This window comes from Zalophus californianus, chromosome 5, assembly GCF_009762305.2.
Source record: "Zalophus californianus isolate mZalCal1 chromosome 5, mZalCal1.pri.v2, whole genome shotgun sequence".
Classification (NCBI taxonomy): Eukaryota; Metazoa; Chordata; class Mammalia; order Carnivora; family Otariidae; genus Zalophus; species Zalophus californianus.
In genome coordinates this window covers 28,121,291-28,138,722 of record NC_045599.1, presented here as the reverse complement: position 1 = coordinate 28,138,722, position 17,432 = coordinate 28,121,291, and the positions used below count along the sequence as shown (strand labels likewise).

Here is a 17,432-nt window from a genome sequence, read left to right as displayed (position 1 = left end):
AGTTCCAGTGCTAACTATTTTAGATGCAGAAAACCTCCTTTTTATATTAATTTATAAACTACTTCCATATAGTCAGAAGCTTCTAATGGGCATGTCAAGATATTAATGAGAAGCTATTCAACATCATTAGGTAACTAAAGTACTACACAAAAACTTCAAATACCAAATGTATTGCATATATACATTTTTCTATACAAAGATATAAATTCAATTTTATTAAATGCTCCCACTGGTTTAAATAGTAGCAAGGCGTTTCTGAGCCAGCAAAAACTAAATACATACACAGGAAAGCCTTTCTAAAGGATTAACACAAGCATTTCTATCAACTGATGAATCAATCACCTGGCAAAAACATGTATAAAATAGTTATTCAATATAAATCAAAAAGACAGATAAAGGAAAAAGGTAAAATTAATCAAGATGAATTTCAGGAGACTTAATCAATGCAGCATTGAGAAAAAAACAAGGGATTATTTTATCAGTATTCAACCCAAAACTTTTTGTATGCTGTACAGGCACAGAGGTTTATCAAACAACTTCAGTGTCACTTCGCCAACATCATGGAGAATTAGAAGTAAATGTATACAGAAATTCAAGCAGAATGCTATGAGAAACATGCATTACTCACAGTTTTTAATGTATAATGTATATACTGAATACTGCAATGGAAACCTTTGAAAGCATTTTCTTCAAAAAACTAAGAAATGAAGCCAAAATAAATGCTTCCTAATATTTAAGTATTCCATACTAACATCTGCAGCCCCCATTAGTTCTGCAAAGTTGGGAACAGCATTAAATGACCTACCTTGGATGGCTTATGTCTCGGAAGCCCAGTTCTATAAATCTTGAAGGGCCTTTCTCCACAGAAGTTAAATAATGTCAACAGTTTAGTAACAGTTTTGATAGGGAATAATTTAACAAAGCACAACATATGAGCTAAAAGACATGCAATATTTACAAAAGATAAAATTTCTTGAAGCTGCAATACCTTAATTTATCCAGTATTGTAAGAAAATACTAGCTCCTGTGGTGGAAAGAGTCTAAAGCTTAGAATAATAATAATAATAAAAGGATAGTCCACCCCCCCAACCCGTTAAAAGCAAAGCTAGGCCAAAATTGGATTAAGAATCCACGTTAAGAGCTAAAAAGATCAGATGGAGTTAGTTCTGAAAAGAAGTTGTAAATTAAATTGCAATAATATTATGAACGCTTGCAACAATAAGCTTGTTGCAAAATTTTAAGATATTACAGCTTTAAGAAGAAATAAAAAACACTTCAGTGATTTCTTGTATCTGCTTTAATAAAAATGTACAGAATTCAAAAAAGAGAAATGAGAACAAAAAAAAATACCCCTGACTTACCACTGTTAGCTGCTAACATGTCAATCATTCGACCAGGTGTGCAAACAATAATTTCAGCACCTCTTTTCAGCTCAGCAATCTAATGAAAAAGATGAAATTTTATAGTCTACTTATAACTATTACTTATTCAAAAAAATCTGAAAATACTGCCCAGGGTCCCTGCACAGCTCCATAGGGTAAAGACAGTGAGGTCTGCTTAGAAGCCTCCAAAACTTCCTGCTTAATTCTTTGGAACGCTGGTGCACAACCAGAGGAAGAGGAAGCAGCAACATGACCACATGGTGCTGTAACTTTGAACTCAATGAAAACCAGAGAATTTTACCAATTTTAATTTGACATGATCCCTCAAAACAAGGAAAGGAGCATAAGAGAGCAGCAATTAAAGCAATTATACAGACCAATTATTTCAAGTTAGGAGTTGTTTCCATTAGTGAATCATTATATAAATAAGTCACAACCAGTGTTTTAAAAATGAAATAGAATGGGAAAACCAGAATGGACTAGAGATCATAAGACTTCTGTTTGACTTCTATAGAATATTCAGGCATGTATCAAGTTATTTTTGTAAATATTATTTCTTACAATAAACTGTCATCAAAACAACTGAGGAAAATAAGCTCAGAAAACATAAAGTGTTTAGTAATAGCAACTATTCCTCAGAAAGGGTTTTGTGGTTAAATAAGTTCAGAAAATGTCACTTAATTTATCCCATTTTTCTAGTATCACAAGGCATATTTGTTATTAAAGACTAAGAAGTCCTGTGGGGAAAAAAACCCCACTTTAACATTGTATAATGTGACATTTCCAAAACTTATTTGATCACAGAACCCATTTTTCTTCCTCCTTCTAGTTAAAGCAAAATATCTAATGACTATCATTCTTTAGAAGACACTTGGAGGGGGGCCTGGGTGGCTCAGTCATTAAGCATCTGCCTTCAGCTCAGGTCATGATCCCAGGGTCCTGGAACTGAGCCCCGCATCAGGCTCCCTGCTCTGTGGGAAGCCTGCTTCTTCCTCTCCCACTCCCCCTGCTTGTGTTCCCTCTCTCGCTGTGTCTCTCTGTCAAATAAATAAATAAAATCTTTAAAAAAAAAAAAAAAGACGACACTTGGAGATGGGTACCTACCTGCTCACTGATTCCTGTTCCTCCATAAACACACACCACTCTAAGTCCCAGGGTCTTTGAAAACTTCTTACATTCTTTAGTAATCTGTAAAGCCAGTTCTCGAGTTGGAGTCATGATGACAGCTGAAAAGATAAATATGTCAAAAGACTAACCACCAAAATTCTGGAGGCTATGCTTTAAAGTGTTAAATTTAACCTCTGTAATAACATTCAAATTTCTTAGTCTAATTTTTGTTTTCATTTGTTTTATGGACCTTGGAAAATCCTATTTCAAAAGCTTTATAACAGCAGACATTGTGGTATATGATAATTTTAAGTAGATTTTAAGAACATGCTATAGAAAGATAAATGAGAGTTAAATGCCTCACTCAACCATCAGGAAAATACTTGGTTGAAAAGAATGCAAATCATTCTCAACTGCAAATCACAGAACAAAGATAATCAAGTGACTCACTGTGCTGTAGAGCCATACCTCGGTTTCCGGGAAACAACCTTGGTCTGAGGGGCAGACAGAGTAGGAATATATTGTGCCCTCTTTTTCCAAGAGAGGAGCTGAACAAATTTCCAAAACCCTACTCAAATTTGCAAAACAGATCTCTGCCAAATGAATCAAGAAATGAATCTGAAGACCTAATCCTGAATGAAATGCTGGCACTATACAGCCTTTTAAGGCCAAAAAAAAAAAAAAAAAAAAAAAAAAGGAAATATATTTCCCTACAATCTTCCATGTTGAGTTTATTGATCCATGATACTCGCTAAGCACAAACCTCAATATAAATAAACAGATAGATGCACGAGGAGTCTACCTGCCGAGTCAGAGTTTAAAAATTGAGCTGTGCCAGGAGAGGCTGTTTTTGTACTTCTGAGATGTCACTCCAGAGCTCTGAAGATTCTCACTCCACCTGCTGGTAAGGGGAAATCAGCCCCAAAGTGCCAAATTTATAAAGGAAATGTACATAAAGACATCTTTATTGTTATAACAGAACATTATAAAGTATCAGGTCTTTCTGATTAACTGACAACAAAGGTGTTACCTGAAAAAACACTTTAATGAAAGGAACTGTACCTATTGGCCCCTCTCCTTCTTCTAATGACCTCTGATCCATGATGTGTCTAAACATGGGTAACAGAAAAGCAATGGTCTTTCCGCTTCCTGTCTTGGCAATACCAATCAAATCTCGTCCAGACATTATAGCAGGAATCGCCTGGGTTTGGATTGGCGTGGGCTTTTCATAGCCATGCCTTAAAAAGCAAAGCAAAGGAAGACAAGATAAAAAGTGAGAACTCTGGGTCTCTCAAAGTCCCATAATAAGGTTTTCCAAAATGTGGTATATCCATACAGTGAAATAATATTTGCCAAAAAGGAATGAAGTATTGAGGCATTCTACATCACGGATGAACACTGAAATGTTATGCTAAGTGAAAGAAGCCAGTCACAAAAGACTACATTAGTACAATCCCATTTATAGGAAGTGTCCAGAATAGACAAATCTACAGACAGTAGATTCGTGGCTGCTTAGGAGAGGAGAAGGCAGGGCGCCTGGGTGGCTCAGTCGTTAAGCGTCTGCCTTCGGCTCAGGTCGTGATCCCAGAGTCCTGGGATCGAGCCCCGCATCGGGCTCCCCACTCAGCGGGGAGTCTGCTTCTCTCTCTCCCACTCCCCCTGCTTGTGTTCCCTCTCTCACTGTGTCTCTCTCTGTCAAATAAATAAAAAAATCTTAAAAAAAAAAAAAAGGAGAGGAGAAGGCAGAAGTGTGACTATGAATGGATACAGGCCTCCTCTGGATAATGAAATGTTGTAAAATTAGATTATGGTGATGACTGTTTAACTCCATAAGTATACTAAAAATCACTGAACTGTATACTCAAAGAGTAAACTTTATGACATGTAAATGCTACCTCAATAAAGCTGTGTAAGAAAAAAATAGTAAGTTTTCCTATTAGAATAAAAATATAACAGTTAATTGTATAAAAGAACCATTCTGAATAGAAAGACATTGAAAAATGTAGATAATTGCTAACCACTTACTTTTTGAGAGAATTTAAGATCTTCATGGAAATTCCACACTGGACCCAAGATTTAATTGGTTTGGGGCAACCTTTTCCCTTGACAGTAATGCCCTCCATTTCCAACCGAAATACATTTACCTCTACAAAACAAAATCCAGATTAAAAGCTGTTAAATACTGTTCCATTAATGCCTTCTACTTTTCAGTCAGGCCCAGTAAGATTAAGAATCTTCAAATCTTTTTTTTAGTGCTACTAAAGATACCTCCACACAAAAGCTACAGGACAAAATACTGAACAGCTCACAGAGACAGTTAATACAATTAGTGCCACAACTAACTGGAGACAAAAAGAAATACTCCAATTTCTATCATTTGCTTTTATTATGTCTTATAACATCAATAAAAAACAACGATTGACAGGTAATACAGTTTATCTCCAAGCAAGAGTTGTACAGATTATCCTTATTCTACCAGTATTACAAGATTCACATTGGTTCCTAACCCTCAAAACCCAGAAGGAAAAGGTTAACAATACTTTATTTGGTAACTTCACATAGAGTACTCTCAACCCTAAAAATCTCAACTACATGAGCCAAACTAATTTTTGCTCATTTTTAAAAATACTTCCAAAACTACACTGATTCCTCACTGGTCTGAATCTTTGCAGATGATGTTCATAACTCTCTAGAATGACTTCTCACAGTCTAGTTTCCTTTCTCACTTCTTCAGGTAAGCCATGCAAATTCCTCCTACTCATGCATCAACTCACACACCTATCCAATATTCCTCCTGAGCAAAGCAAAGCATATCCCCCTCTGTTCCCACAATAACCAATAAATGAATGAAAGAATTTTACCTTCTTGCGACATTTTTGCTAATTCTGGAACTTCAACATAAAAGTTTTTTCTGAATGGTTCATATTCAATTTTTCCATGGTCCACTGGTTCTAGAAGCTTTCTCTGTTTTGTTTGATAGCCTGTAAGAGCTGTCTGAAGATCAACCTCTTCCTCCTCTGAAGAATACTATTTTAAAAAAAAAAAGGTAAAAAAAGCTAAAACAATTACTATTTTCTCCTTACGGGAGGCAATATTCCTAGCTTTTAAAATTCTCCTCTCCTGGGGCACCTGGGTGGCTCAGATGGTTAAGCGTCTGTCTTCAGCTCAGGTCATGATCCCAGAGTCCTAGGATCTAGTCCCACATCCAGCTTCCCGCTTAGCGCGGAGTCTGTTTCTCCTTCTCCCTCTGTCCCTCCCCACCACTTGTGCTCTCTCTCTCTCTCACAAATAAAATAAAAAAATCTCTAAAAAACATTTAAATAAAAAAAATAAAATCCTCCTCTCTTAAAAAAATAGAGATAAATAAAGAGAGAGAGAAAGAGAGAGAGAGAGAGAGAGAAATAAATAAATTAATAAATAAAATCCTCCTCTCCTAGAAAATATTCTTTGGCTTTTACTTTTTTGCATTCTGAATTCTTCAACTTTGTTTCTTTATTCTGGGCCCTGACAGAACATTCGAATGACAACATAAAGCTAAAATAACAAAAATAATTCTAATATGGCTTTAAGGAAGTTTTGATATAATTCTCTCCACACAAATCTTTACAAGGCATGTTAATAGGAAGAAATTCAATTCATTCTATCACTTTATTTCTTCCCCCACCTTATATGTCTGAGGTGAACTGATGAGGGACAGAGGAGAAGCAAAACGTGGGCATACAGAAAAAGGTCAAAGATACCAGAATGTTCTATCCACTGGCTATGCAGCAACAATACTATTGAGAATAACAAGAATTCCTCCTAACGTTATTTTCTATAATTGAAAAGCACAACTCTACCAATGTTTTCTAATAAATACTTCTAGAATATTATCATGAACAAAGTCAAAATTAATGAAGAATTACCTCCATGGCATCCTGGTCATTCTCCATCAGCTCACCTTTCTTCTTATCAGAATCTACCACTGCTTTTTTGGTTGTCACAACAGTGACAACTTTTGTTACCGTTGGCCCAGACTTCTAAAATAAAAGAGGGATATATAAAGTATTTGTAAAAGTAAAAAACAAATTGTATGCAAATGAAACACAATAACTGTCATAATTTGTAATTCGAATTAACTTAGTTACTACTGAAAACTTAATTGACAATTCTCCTTATGAATTTGTTTAAATTTTAAAAATGTAACATAACTGCATTATATAATATATAGTTTACTGTATATTTTATATAATACTGTGTAGTCTAATGTTATTTTATATAATACGTAAAGTTATATAACATCTGATATTGTAATACAGTTCATTTAAAAAATACCACTAAACGGTACTTTTCACTCACTAGACAAGCCAGACACTGTTCAGGGAACTTATAATAAATCAATAAACAAAGCAGATAAAGGTCACAGCTCTTAGGGAGCTTTTATTTTACAAGAAGGGAAAAACAATAAAGACAGTAAAAAGCTAAACTATATATTCTGTCAAAAGCTAACAAGTATTATTAAAAAAAAGAAACACTATGGGAAAGGGGGTCAAGCATGAAAGATAAAAGTGGGGAAGAAGTCTGGAGAGGACCTACTGAGAAGTCAACAATAAGCAAAGATACCAAACAAAGATGGTGGTGATAAGAGTGATTTCTCAAAGGCTTACAGCTTCAACTCCCAAGCAACTACAGTACTGAGAAAAAGTACTAGCATTTCTGAGATGGGGGAGGAAATAACTTTCTAAAGTCAGGCAAGTCAGCAGTAGGTCAGTGCAACAGTAATTTAAGTTACCCAATTAGGAATACTGGATAAACCTTTAAAAATAAGAGAAAATGGCAAATGGCATACCTTTTCATTTCCCCCACCACCTTTCACACTTCTCATATTAAACTTCTTTACTTCCTCTTTTACTTCTTCCATGTAAGCATCTAATGGATCTAACTCCTCACCCTCCATTTCATTTCCTTCCTTTTCAGCCTCTGCAGGATCATCTTCATCATCTAAAATAGGAGAATCACTTTTCTGTACACACATTTCCAAAGGAAATACTTCATAATCACATCGCAGCCCACCACTACCCATTCTCTCCCTGCCCAAATGCCCTCCCTTCCAATCAACCCAGTGCAAATACTCACACTTATGAGTTTAATCAAGCATGTATCAGTTTTAAATAGTAATAATGATAAATTATAAGGTAAATTGAAAAAAGCTAGGACTAAAAAACTCCTAAATGGTAGGTTTCTTTTCTTTCAATTACTTTTTATTTATTTTTTATTTTTTTTAAAGATCTTATTTATTTATTTGACAGAGAAAAAGAGCATGAGCAGAAGGGGAGCAGCAGGGAGAAGGAGACACAGGCTCTGAGCAGGGAGTCCAATTCGGGGCTCCATCCCAGGACCTTGGATCATGATCTGAGTTGAAGGCAGACACTTAACCAACTGAGCCACCCAGGTGTCCCGGAACAATTACCTTTTTTTAAAATCAGAGGAAAAAGTATTTTAAATTCAAGACAATCTAACTTTTTTTCATATAACTAAGACATCATTTCCCCTTAAAGGTACAATCCCTTCATCTATTTAAACTACTCTGTGGAACTTTCACAAAAACCGAAAAATTCACTGAATTTTCACAGAAAAATGGAACAAAATTCCAGTTTCCTATAAAATTTCACACTCATCTACTTCACTAAAACCTCAAGTCAAAATCACATATGGCAAGGAAATATTTCTAAGTTATGAAAAATCAGGAGGGACCTGAAAACATGCTCTTAATTTACCTTCAATACTAACATTATTTGTAGTTTAATAATTAAAGAGCTATTTACTGACTATGCCCATAAGAACCCAGCTATCCAGTCTAAGGTAAAATCAGTAATCCTTATTGAACAGTACCCTACAATTTACAAATTAACATAAATATTTACAAGAGATTTAATATCTCATTATGAATCCAGCAATTCCACTTCTAGGTATATATTCAAAAGAACCAAAAGCAGGTATTCAAAGAGATATTTGCACATTATTCATAGCAACATTTTTCACAACAAAGGGTGAAACAATCCACATAGCCAACAGAGAAATAGGTAAACACAAAATGGACTCAGCCATAAAAAAGGAATGAAATTGTTATACATGCCACAACATGGAAGAACCTTGAGGACATTATACTGAGTGAAATAAGCCCAGATCCAAAAGGACAAAGACTATATGATTGCACTTATATAAGGTACCTGGAATACGCAAATTGACAGATTACCAGGGATAAGGAGGTGGAGAGTAGGGCAGGATGGGGAGTAATCTTTATTGGGTACAGGGGGCACCTAGTTGGATCAGTCAGTGGACCGTGCAACTCTTGATCTCAGAGTTGTGGGTTCAAGCCTTACATTGGGTATAGCAATTACTTAAGTTTTTAAAAATCTTAAAAAAAAAAAAAAAAAGAAAGGAAAAGAAAACAGAGAAAAAAAGAAATCTGGGGATGCCTGGTGGCTCAGTCGGTTAAGTGGCTGCCTTCGGTTCAGGTCACGATCCCGGGGTCCTGGAATCGAGTCCCACATTGGGCTCACTGCTCAGTGGGGCACCTGCTTCTCCCTCTGCCTACAACTTCCCCTGCTTGTGTGCACATGCTCTCCCTCTCTCTGACAAATAAATAAAATATTTAAAAAAAAATCTATACTGTGTAGAGTTTCTGTTTTGAATGATGAAAAAGTTCTAGAAATGGATAGTGGTGACGGATGATGAACAGCACCATGAATGTATGTAATACCAAAGAACTGTACACTTAAAAATGGTTAAAATGTGGGCTCCTGGGTGGGTAGGTCAGTTGAGCGTCTGACTCTTGATTTTAGCTCAGGTCATGATCTCGGGGTCCTGGGATCCAGCCCTGTGTCAGGCTCCTCACTCAACGGGGAGTCTACTTGAGGTTTCTCTCTCCCTCTGCCACTCCCCCTGATCATTCTCACATGCTCTCGCTCTCTCTTTCTCATTCAAATGGACAGATCTTTAAAAAAAATATTGGGGCACCTGGGTGGCTCCATCGGTTAAGCAACTGACTCTTGATTTTGGCTCAGATCGTGATCTCACAGTTGTGGGATTCAAGCCCTGAGTCCGGCTTCATGCTAAGTCTGCTTCAGATTCTCTCTCCTTCTCTCTGTTCCTCCCCCTACCCATTCACACTCATGCTCTCTCTCAAATAAATAAATAAGTAAATAAATCATTAAAAAATGTATTTAAAAAAATGGTTGGAGTGCCTGGGTGACTCAGTTGGTTAAGCCACGGGTTCCTGAGCCACCTGAGCTACCTTCGGCTCAGGTCATGATCCTGGGACCCTGGGATCGAGCCCCGCGTTGGGCTCCCTGCTCAGTGCGGAATCTGCTTCTCTCTCTCCCCTCTGCCCCTTCCCCCTGCTCATGCTCTCTAATAATATCTTTAAAAAAAAAAAAGGTTAAAATGTTATATTTTCCACAGTAAAAAGTAGCCTAAAAATTCCCAGCATGAAATATTACTCATATTTCTAGAATATGCTACATGAATTGTTATATAGGCTATTAGTCTAACAAATGAATATACCATCATCATCTTCTAAACTCCATTTTTTCCCTTGTTTCATCTCTTCAATTTCCTTTTTCAGTTCCCCTATGTTTTCCATGGCCTTTTTACGCTGCTCTTCTCGCCATTTTTCTACTCTTTCTTTTCGCTTTCTCATTTCTTCTTCCAGCTTATTCTGATCAAAGTTCTTGGGGAAAATGAGAGATACAGAGGGAAACAAAGATTAACAACTTTATTCCAGAGACATTCCAAAAAAGTTCTCCAAATTATAAAAAAGGAAAAGGAAAAACAGCTGTATTTACAAACTCAATTTAGACCAGATTTAGATCACACATCTTTTTTTTTTTTTGAGTGTTTATAGTAGCTTTATTTATAATAGCTCCCAAATTGAAACAATTGCAGGGACACATCTTTTAAATATACCCACGAATATGCCAGCAAAATGAAATCACAATGAAAAGCATCTTCAACTAAGAAAGCAGACAGACTTCAAACATGATAAACTAATCTCATTTTAATTTCAGGCAAGATGCTAACATGAATCCACTTTCTTCCTCAAACTAGAAACTAGATGAATTAACAAGGAAAATTCCCCAGTTATTAGTTATTCTCAACTTTAAATCCTCTAAACTCCTCAAAGATTGCCTCCATGAAAAAGAAATTTTCTATTACAAATTAGTGAGTAAGTGAAAGCTATTTATCAACATGATTAAAAAGTTATGGTCTTTAAGTCTTTAGGTCTAAGTTTCCTGGAAACAGCCATTCCAAAGACTTTATCAAGATGATTAATAATCCTCTGGAAAGGAGAAAGCAAACCATTTTTACAGGCATAAGCAGGAACTCAATGACTAAACATCGTAGAAATAAAAAATTGATGGGCGCCTGGGTGGCTCAGTTGGCTAAGCAACTGCCTTCGGCTCAGGTCATGATCCTGGAGTCCCGGGATCGAGTCCCACATCGGGCTCCCTGCTCAGCAGGGAGTCTGCTTCTCCCTCTGACCCTCTTCCCTCTCGTGCTATCTCTCATTCTCTCTCTCTCAAATAAATGAAATCTTTAAAAAAAAAAACTGACATATGCTGGGGCGCCTGGGTGGGTCAGTCAGCTAAGCGTCTGCCTTCGGCTCAGGTCATGGTCCCAGGGTCCTGGGATCGAGCCCCACATCGGGCTCCCTGCTCCGCGGGAGTCTGCTAGTCCCTTTCCATCTGCCCCTGCCTCATCTCATGCTCTGTCTCTCTCTCAAATAAAAAAATTGTTTTTAATTTACATATGCTATCATTATAGATACAGAAATACATACATCAAAAAACAGTCCAAGAAAATACCACAAAATTTTAATGGTGACTTGAACCTAATATAACATTGGATGTTAACTACCCTGGAATTAAAATTAAAACCTTAATTAAAAAAAAAAAATTTAGGTCACCTGGCTGGCTCAGTCAGAAGAACATGCGACACTTAATCTTAGTGTTGTGAGATGGGTACAGACCCACATTGGGTGAGGAGATAAATAAACAAACTTAAAAAAAAAAAGGTATACAACTCTTTTGGAGGGTACTTTGATACTATTTATCAAAATGTTAAATGCATATACCCACTGACAAAACCATTTCACTGATTCCAATTCACCCTATACTATATTTACAAAAGACATGTGTAAAAGGATTCATGTACCACTCTTCATAATGAAGACTGGAAATAACCTAAATGTCCATTAAAGGTGATTACTTTGTTTCAACAGAACACTATGCAGGCATTAAAAACAATGAGCTATATCTATATATGCAGTTACAGAAGATCTCCAATATATAACAAATGAAAACAAGGCACTCTATTTAAGCTGGATGGTGGGTATACCACTGTGTATTCTTCCTCAGACCATATACATTGATAAAATAATGCATAATTTAAAAATGAACAAAAGCAGGTCACCCGGCAAGCTCAGTCAGTGGAGCCTGCAACTCCCGATCTGGGGGTTGAGTTTGAGCCCCACAATGGGAGTAGAGATTACTTAATAAAAAACAAATAAATAAATAAGGAACAAAAGCAAGGTACAGAATAGTACATATAGTATGATCATATTTTGTTAAGTAAAAGCAGATAACATATATAGATATGCAATATTTGAGAAAAAAAATTTTCTAATAGGGACAGCTTTCTTTTTTTTTTTTTTTACATACTATCATTTATCTCAAAATAAAAACAGGGATGCCTGGGTGGCTCAGTCGGTTAAGCATCTGCCTTCAGCTCAGGTCATAATCCCGGGGTTTGGGGATCAAGCCCATGTCAGGATCTTTGTTCAGCAGAGAGTCTGCTTCTCCCTCTCCCTCTCTCTCTGCTGCTCCCCCGGCTTGTGCTCTCTCACTCTCTCAAATAAATAAATAAAATCTTTAAAAATAAATAAATAAAATAAAAATATTTAGGGGCACCTAGCTGGCTCAGTCAGTAGGGCTCTTGATCTCACGGTCATGAGCTCAAGTCCCAGGTTGGATGTGGATCCTACTTAATAAAACAAAATAAACCATATAGCAATAAAAAAACCCTGACAGTTTGTGATCACGGACACAAAAATCTGATATTATACAATTATTTAGTTAGTAAACATACGCCAGCATCTTTTTCTTTTTCATCCTCCTTGTCATCTTTGTCTTTTTTCTTCTCTTTAGAACTTTCCCCACTATCTGTTTTTTCTTTGGACCTAGACCTACCAAAAAAGAGAAAAAGAAACATCATCTATTTATGCTTGGAAACATTCACATTTAAAATACACTTAAAGGAGGAGCCTGAGTGACTCAGTCAAGTGTTCAACTATTGATTTCAGCTCAGGTTGTGATCTCAGAATCATGGGGATCGAGCCCCACGTCCAGTTCTGTGCTGAGCGTGGAGTCTGCTTAAGATTCTCTCCCTCTGCCCCTCCCCGCACCCCACTTACATGCACGCGCACTCACTCTCTCTCTCAAAAACAAAATAAATAAATAAAATAAAATACGTTTAAAGACTTGCATTTTACTTTTTAGGTAAGAAACTTCCAAAAGTGAACTTCACTTTTATACTAATAAACACCTTGGAAATATAATGAAAATTAAATCCTATAACATTAGTTACAAATATTATTAAATATTTGGTAGTTTGGCCAAGAAAAAGTAGACCTATCATATAAAAATGACAAAATTTAAATAGGAGAGATAAAATTTAACACACAGTGAAATTTACCAAAACATTAACATTCTCCAAAATAATTTTTAATTCATTTAAAAATTAATAAAGTTTAAGTGCCGGGTTGCTCAGTTGGTTAAGCATCTGCCTTTGGCTCGGGTCATGATCTCAGGGTCCAGGGATCGAGTTCTGCATCAGGTGCCTTGCTCAGCAGGACATCTGCTTCTCCCTCTCACTCTCCTTATATACTCTCTCTCCCCAACAAATAAATAAAATCTTAATTAATAAGGTTTAAAACCCCAAGAGGCCTTGCATTTCACCCCCATGTTTGGTATCTTGTAAGTAAAAAAAAAATTTCTTGGGGTGCCTGGGTGGCTCAGTTGGTTAAGCATCTGCCTTTGGCTCAGGTCATGATCTCAGGGTCCTGGGATTGAGTCCTGTGTCGGGCTCCCTGCTCAGTGAGGAGTCGGCTTCTTCCTCTCCCTCTGCCCCTCCCCCTTGCTGATGCACTCTCTCTAAAATAAGTACATAAAATCTTTAAAAAAAAAAAGAAAAAAACTTAATTTGAATGCAATCAATTCAGTCTTCTTTCTCCCCCTTTAAAAAAAATTAGCGCTTTTTTTAAACCTTCCAGATTTGATGAAGATATCCAGAGGTAAAGAAGATATTCTCTAGTATAAACTTTTTTAAAAAGTTTACAATTATGCCATCGAATTTGGTCTTTAATCTGCTTTTATGTACAGAATGAGGTAGGTGGTCCTATTTCATTATATTGTAGCAAGTGTCCCTAGTAGCACTTTTTTTTTTTTTAAGTAGGCTCCACACTGAGCTTGAACTCACAACCCTGAGATCAAGACCTGAGTTGATATCAAGAGTCTGATGCTTAACCAACTGAGCCACCCAGGCACTCCCCCGCACCCCAAGTATTACTTACTTAAAGAACTTTTTCCCACTAATTACACTTGTCACCACTGTCATTTATTAAATGACCATGTATGTGGGGATCTGTTTCTGGGCTCTTTATGTGGTTCCAATGATCTATTTGTCTATCTCTACACTAAAACCACATTTAATTTGGACAACTTTATGACAAATTTTAATATCTGGTAGAGCAAGCCCTCCTATCTTGTTCTTAAAGATTGTTTATGCCCTTGCATTTCTGATTTTATAATCAGTTTGTAAAATACTTTTCATGTATGCTAAGAACTTTTAAACATGAATATGTTTTGAATAAAACGCTTTTCCTAAATCTACTTAGATAAGCATGACTTTTCTCCTTGAATCCTAACATAAATAATTACACTGATTGATTTTCACTCTCTTTTTTCAAGAAGATTTTATTTACTCATTTGAGAGAAAGCACAAGCAGGGGGAGGGGCAGAGGGAGAGAGAAGCAGATACCCCGCTGAGCAGGGAGCCCACCACAGAGTTCAAGTTCCAGGACCCCAAGATCATGATTTGAGCCGAAGGCAGACACTTAAGTCCAAGAGCCCTTGGACTGACTGATTTTCTAATGTTAAACCAACCTTCCATTCCTGGAATAAATCCAAATAGTTCATAATTATTTTCTTTATATATTTTTTGATTCAGTGTAATAACCTTTATGTATAGGTTAAATATAGCCTATAATTGTCTACTCATACTGCCCTTCTCAGGTTTTAACATCTATGTTCTTCTCAATACATAACATGAATTGATGTTTCTTCTTTAAGTCTCTGTTCATCAAAAGTATCATTACAGAGCAAAAAGACAAACCACAGAGTAAAATATATGCGCCATTCATATAAATGACAATCAACAACCATCCAGGGTATTTAAAAGCAACAACAAAAACCTCCTCCAAGTCAATTTTTTTTTTAATTTTTTTGGGAAGATTTTATTTATTTATTTGACAGCGAGAGAGCAAGCATAAGCAGGGGGAGCAGCAGAGGGAGAGGGAGAAGCAGGCTCCTCGCTGAGCAGGGAGCCCAATGCGGGACTCGATCCCAGGACTGGGATCATGACCTGCGCTAAAGGCAGACGCTTAACCGACTGAGCCACCCGGGCGTCCCTCCAAGTCAATTTTTAAAGAAACAACTCAACAGGAAAATAAGCAAAAGCTTTTAACATATTTCAGAAAAGAAGAAATACAAATGACCAATAAACATATGAAGAGATGTTCAACCTCACTGGTCATCAAAGAAATACAAATTAAAACCACAATAATACTATGTCTAACCAATTAAAAAAATGAATAGGACTGACAATACCAAATACTGGGAAGGGTATGGAGCAACACAATTATACTGCTCATGAGAATACAATTAGTATACCCCCTTTGGAAAGCATTTGGGATTATTCAATAAAAATGAAGCTATGCTGGGTTGGCTAGATGGCTCAGTCGGTTGAGCAAGCGACTCCTGATTTCAGCTCAGGTCATGATCTCAGGTTTGTTGGGCTCCGCATTCAGCAGGGAGTCTACTGGAGATTCTCTCTCCCTCTGCCCCTCCCCCTGCTCGCGTGACTTGCGCTCACTCTCTCCCTCAAATAATTTAAAAAAAAAATAATCAAGCGCGGAGCCTGGGCTCCCTGCTCAGCGGGAAGCCTGCTTCTCCCTCTCCCACTCCCCCTGCTTGTGTTCCCTCTTTCGCTGTGTCTCTCTCTGTCATATAAATAAATTAAAAAATCTTTTAAAAAAAATAAAAAAATAATTAAGCTATGTTTACTCTATGACCATATAATTTCACTCCTAGATATACACCCCAGGGAAACTCATGCACATGTATACTAGGACACACGTATATATAAAAATGTTCATAATAGGGGCGCCTGGGTCGCTCAGTCGTTAAGCATCTGCCTTCAGCTCAGGTCATAATCCCAGGTCCTGGGATCAAGCCCCGCATCAGGTACCCTGCTTGGCAGGAGGCCTGCTTCTCCCTCTCCCATTCCCCCTGCTTGTGTTCGCTCTCTCAATGTGTCTCTGTCAAATAAATAAATTTTAAAAAATCTTAAAAAAAAAAGTTCATAATAGCCTAAAAGTTAAAACAACCCAAAAAACAAAACACAACCAAAAAAAAAACCCAAAACAACCCAAACACCGACCTCAGTAGAATGGATAAATAGTGGTATATTTATGCCACAGAAAAGTATTCAGCAATGAAAACAAACTAGTTATAAGCAACACAGATGAGTCTCAAATAATGATTAACAAAGATACAAAAGAATACGGGACTCTTTCAAGTAAAGTTAAGAAACATATAGACCTAAACTATTATTTTTTTCAAATGTGAACACAGTTGCAAAACTATGAAGAAATACAAAGAAATTACAAGTACAAAAGTCAGGACTGGTTTTATCTAGGGTAGTAGAGAGCTGGGATTATAGAAAGGACATGGAGGGCTTCTGAAGATACTGACATGTTGTACTTCTTATCCTTGGTGGTGGTTACATGGATACTGCTTTATAATTATTTAATAAACTGCATGTTCACATTTCATTCACTTTTCTGAATTTATATTTTACTTTTAACTCAAAATAATCCCAATGGGGTGGAGCGCCTGGGTGGCTCAGTCATTAAGTGTCTGCCTTTGGCTCAGGTCATGATCCCAAGGTCCTGGGATTGAGCCCCGCATCGGGCTCCCTGCTCCTCGGGAAGCCTGCTTCTCCCTCTCCCACTCCCCCTGCTTGTGTTCCCTCTCTCGCTGTGTCTCTCTCTGTCAAATAAATAAAATCTTTAAAAATAATAATAATAATCCCAATGGGCATTATTATACTGACATTGGTAAAAGTAAAATTAATGACATGATAAAAACACTCATGATTAGTATGAATATACAGAAAACAGATACAAATTCATTTATCAACTCTACTCTGTCACCACTTTAGAAAGAGGCAAAGAACAAACCACTGAAAAGAGAAATATAAAGCGTAAACATGCTATGTCTAATAGATATAAATAATATCTTGAAATTGAATGGTACTGGCATTCTAAGGAAACACGTACATTTAACTTAACACAAGCAAAATTCACATCTATCCTGAAAAGCAATTCAGCAATGCATTATCGTGAGTTAAAAAGTTGTCAGAAATGCTAAGAACATCATTTCAAAGGAAAAACAGAGTTCCTAAAAAGATGTTTATACAGTATATTCCTGACCATTAACAGTAGGTATTAAATGAATAAGAGAACAATGCATTACGAACGTTAAAAGTAACTGAATCTAGGGGCGCCTGGAGTTAAGCGTCTGCCTTCGGCTCAGGTCGTGATCCCAGGGTCCTGGGATCGAG

At 36.8% G+C, this 17,432-nt stretch overlaps 1 protein-coding gene across 2 annotated transcripts in view; it reads right to left on the bottom strand.

The window, feature by feature from the left end:
• Nucleotides 1–17,432, bottom strand: part of DDX46 (DEAD-box helicase 46) — a 75,580-nt gene that overhangs the window by 51,327 nt on the left and 6,821 nt on the right. For both annotated transcript variants that reach the window (XM_027605413.1, XM_027605414.1), the window contains exons 4-12: nucleotides 12,618–12,714; nucleotides 10,035–10,200; nucleotides 7,318–7,469; nucleotides 6,395–6,508; nucleotides 5,351–5,516; nucleotides 4,515–4,635; nucleotides 3,552–3,727; nucleotides 2,487–2,608; nucleotides 1,362–1,440 (exon numbers count right to left, since the gene is read on the bottom strand). In XM_027605413.1, coding sequence (XP_027461214.1) covers nucleotides 1,362–1,440; nucleotides 2,487–2,608; nucleotides 3,552–3,727; nucleotides 4,515–4,635; nucleotides 5,351–5,516; nucleotides 6,395–6,508; nucleotides 7,318–7,469; nucleotides 10,035–10,200; nucleotides 12,618–12,714 — 1,193 coding nt within the window. The remainder of the gene's footprint in view (nucleotides 1–1,361; nucleotides 1,441–2,486; nucleotides 2,609–3,551; nucleotides 3,728–4,514; nucleotides 4,636–5,350; nucleotides 5,517–6,394; nucleotides 6,509–7,317; nucleotides 7,470–10,034; nucleotides 10,201–12,617; nucleotides 12,715–17,432) is intronic.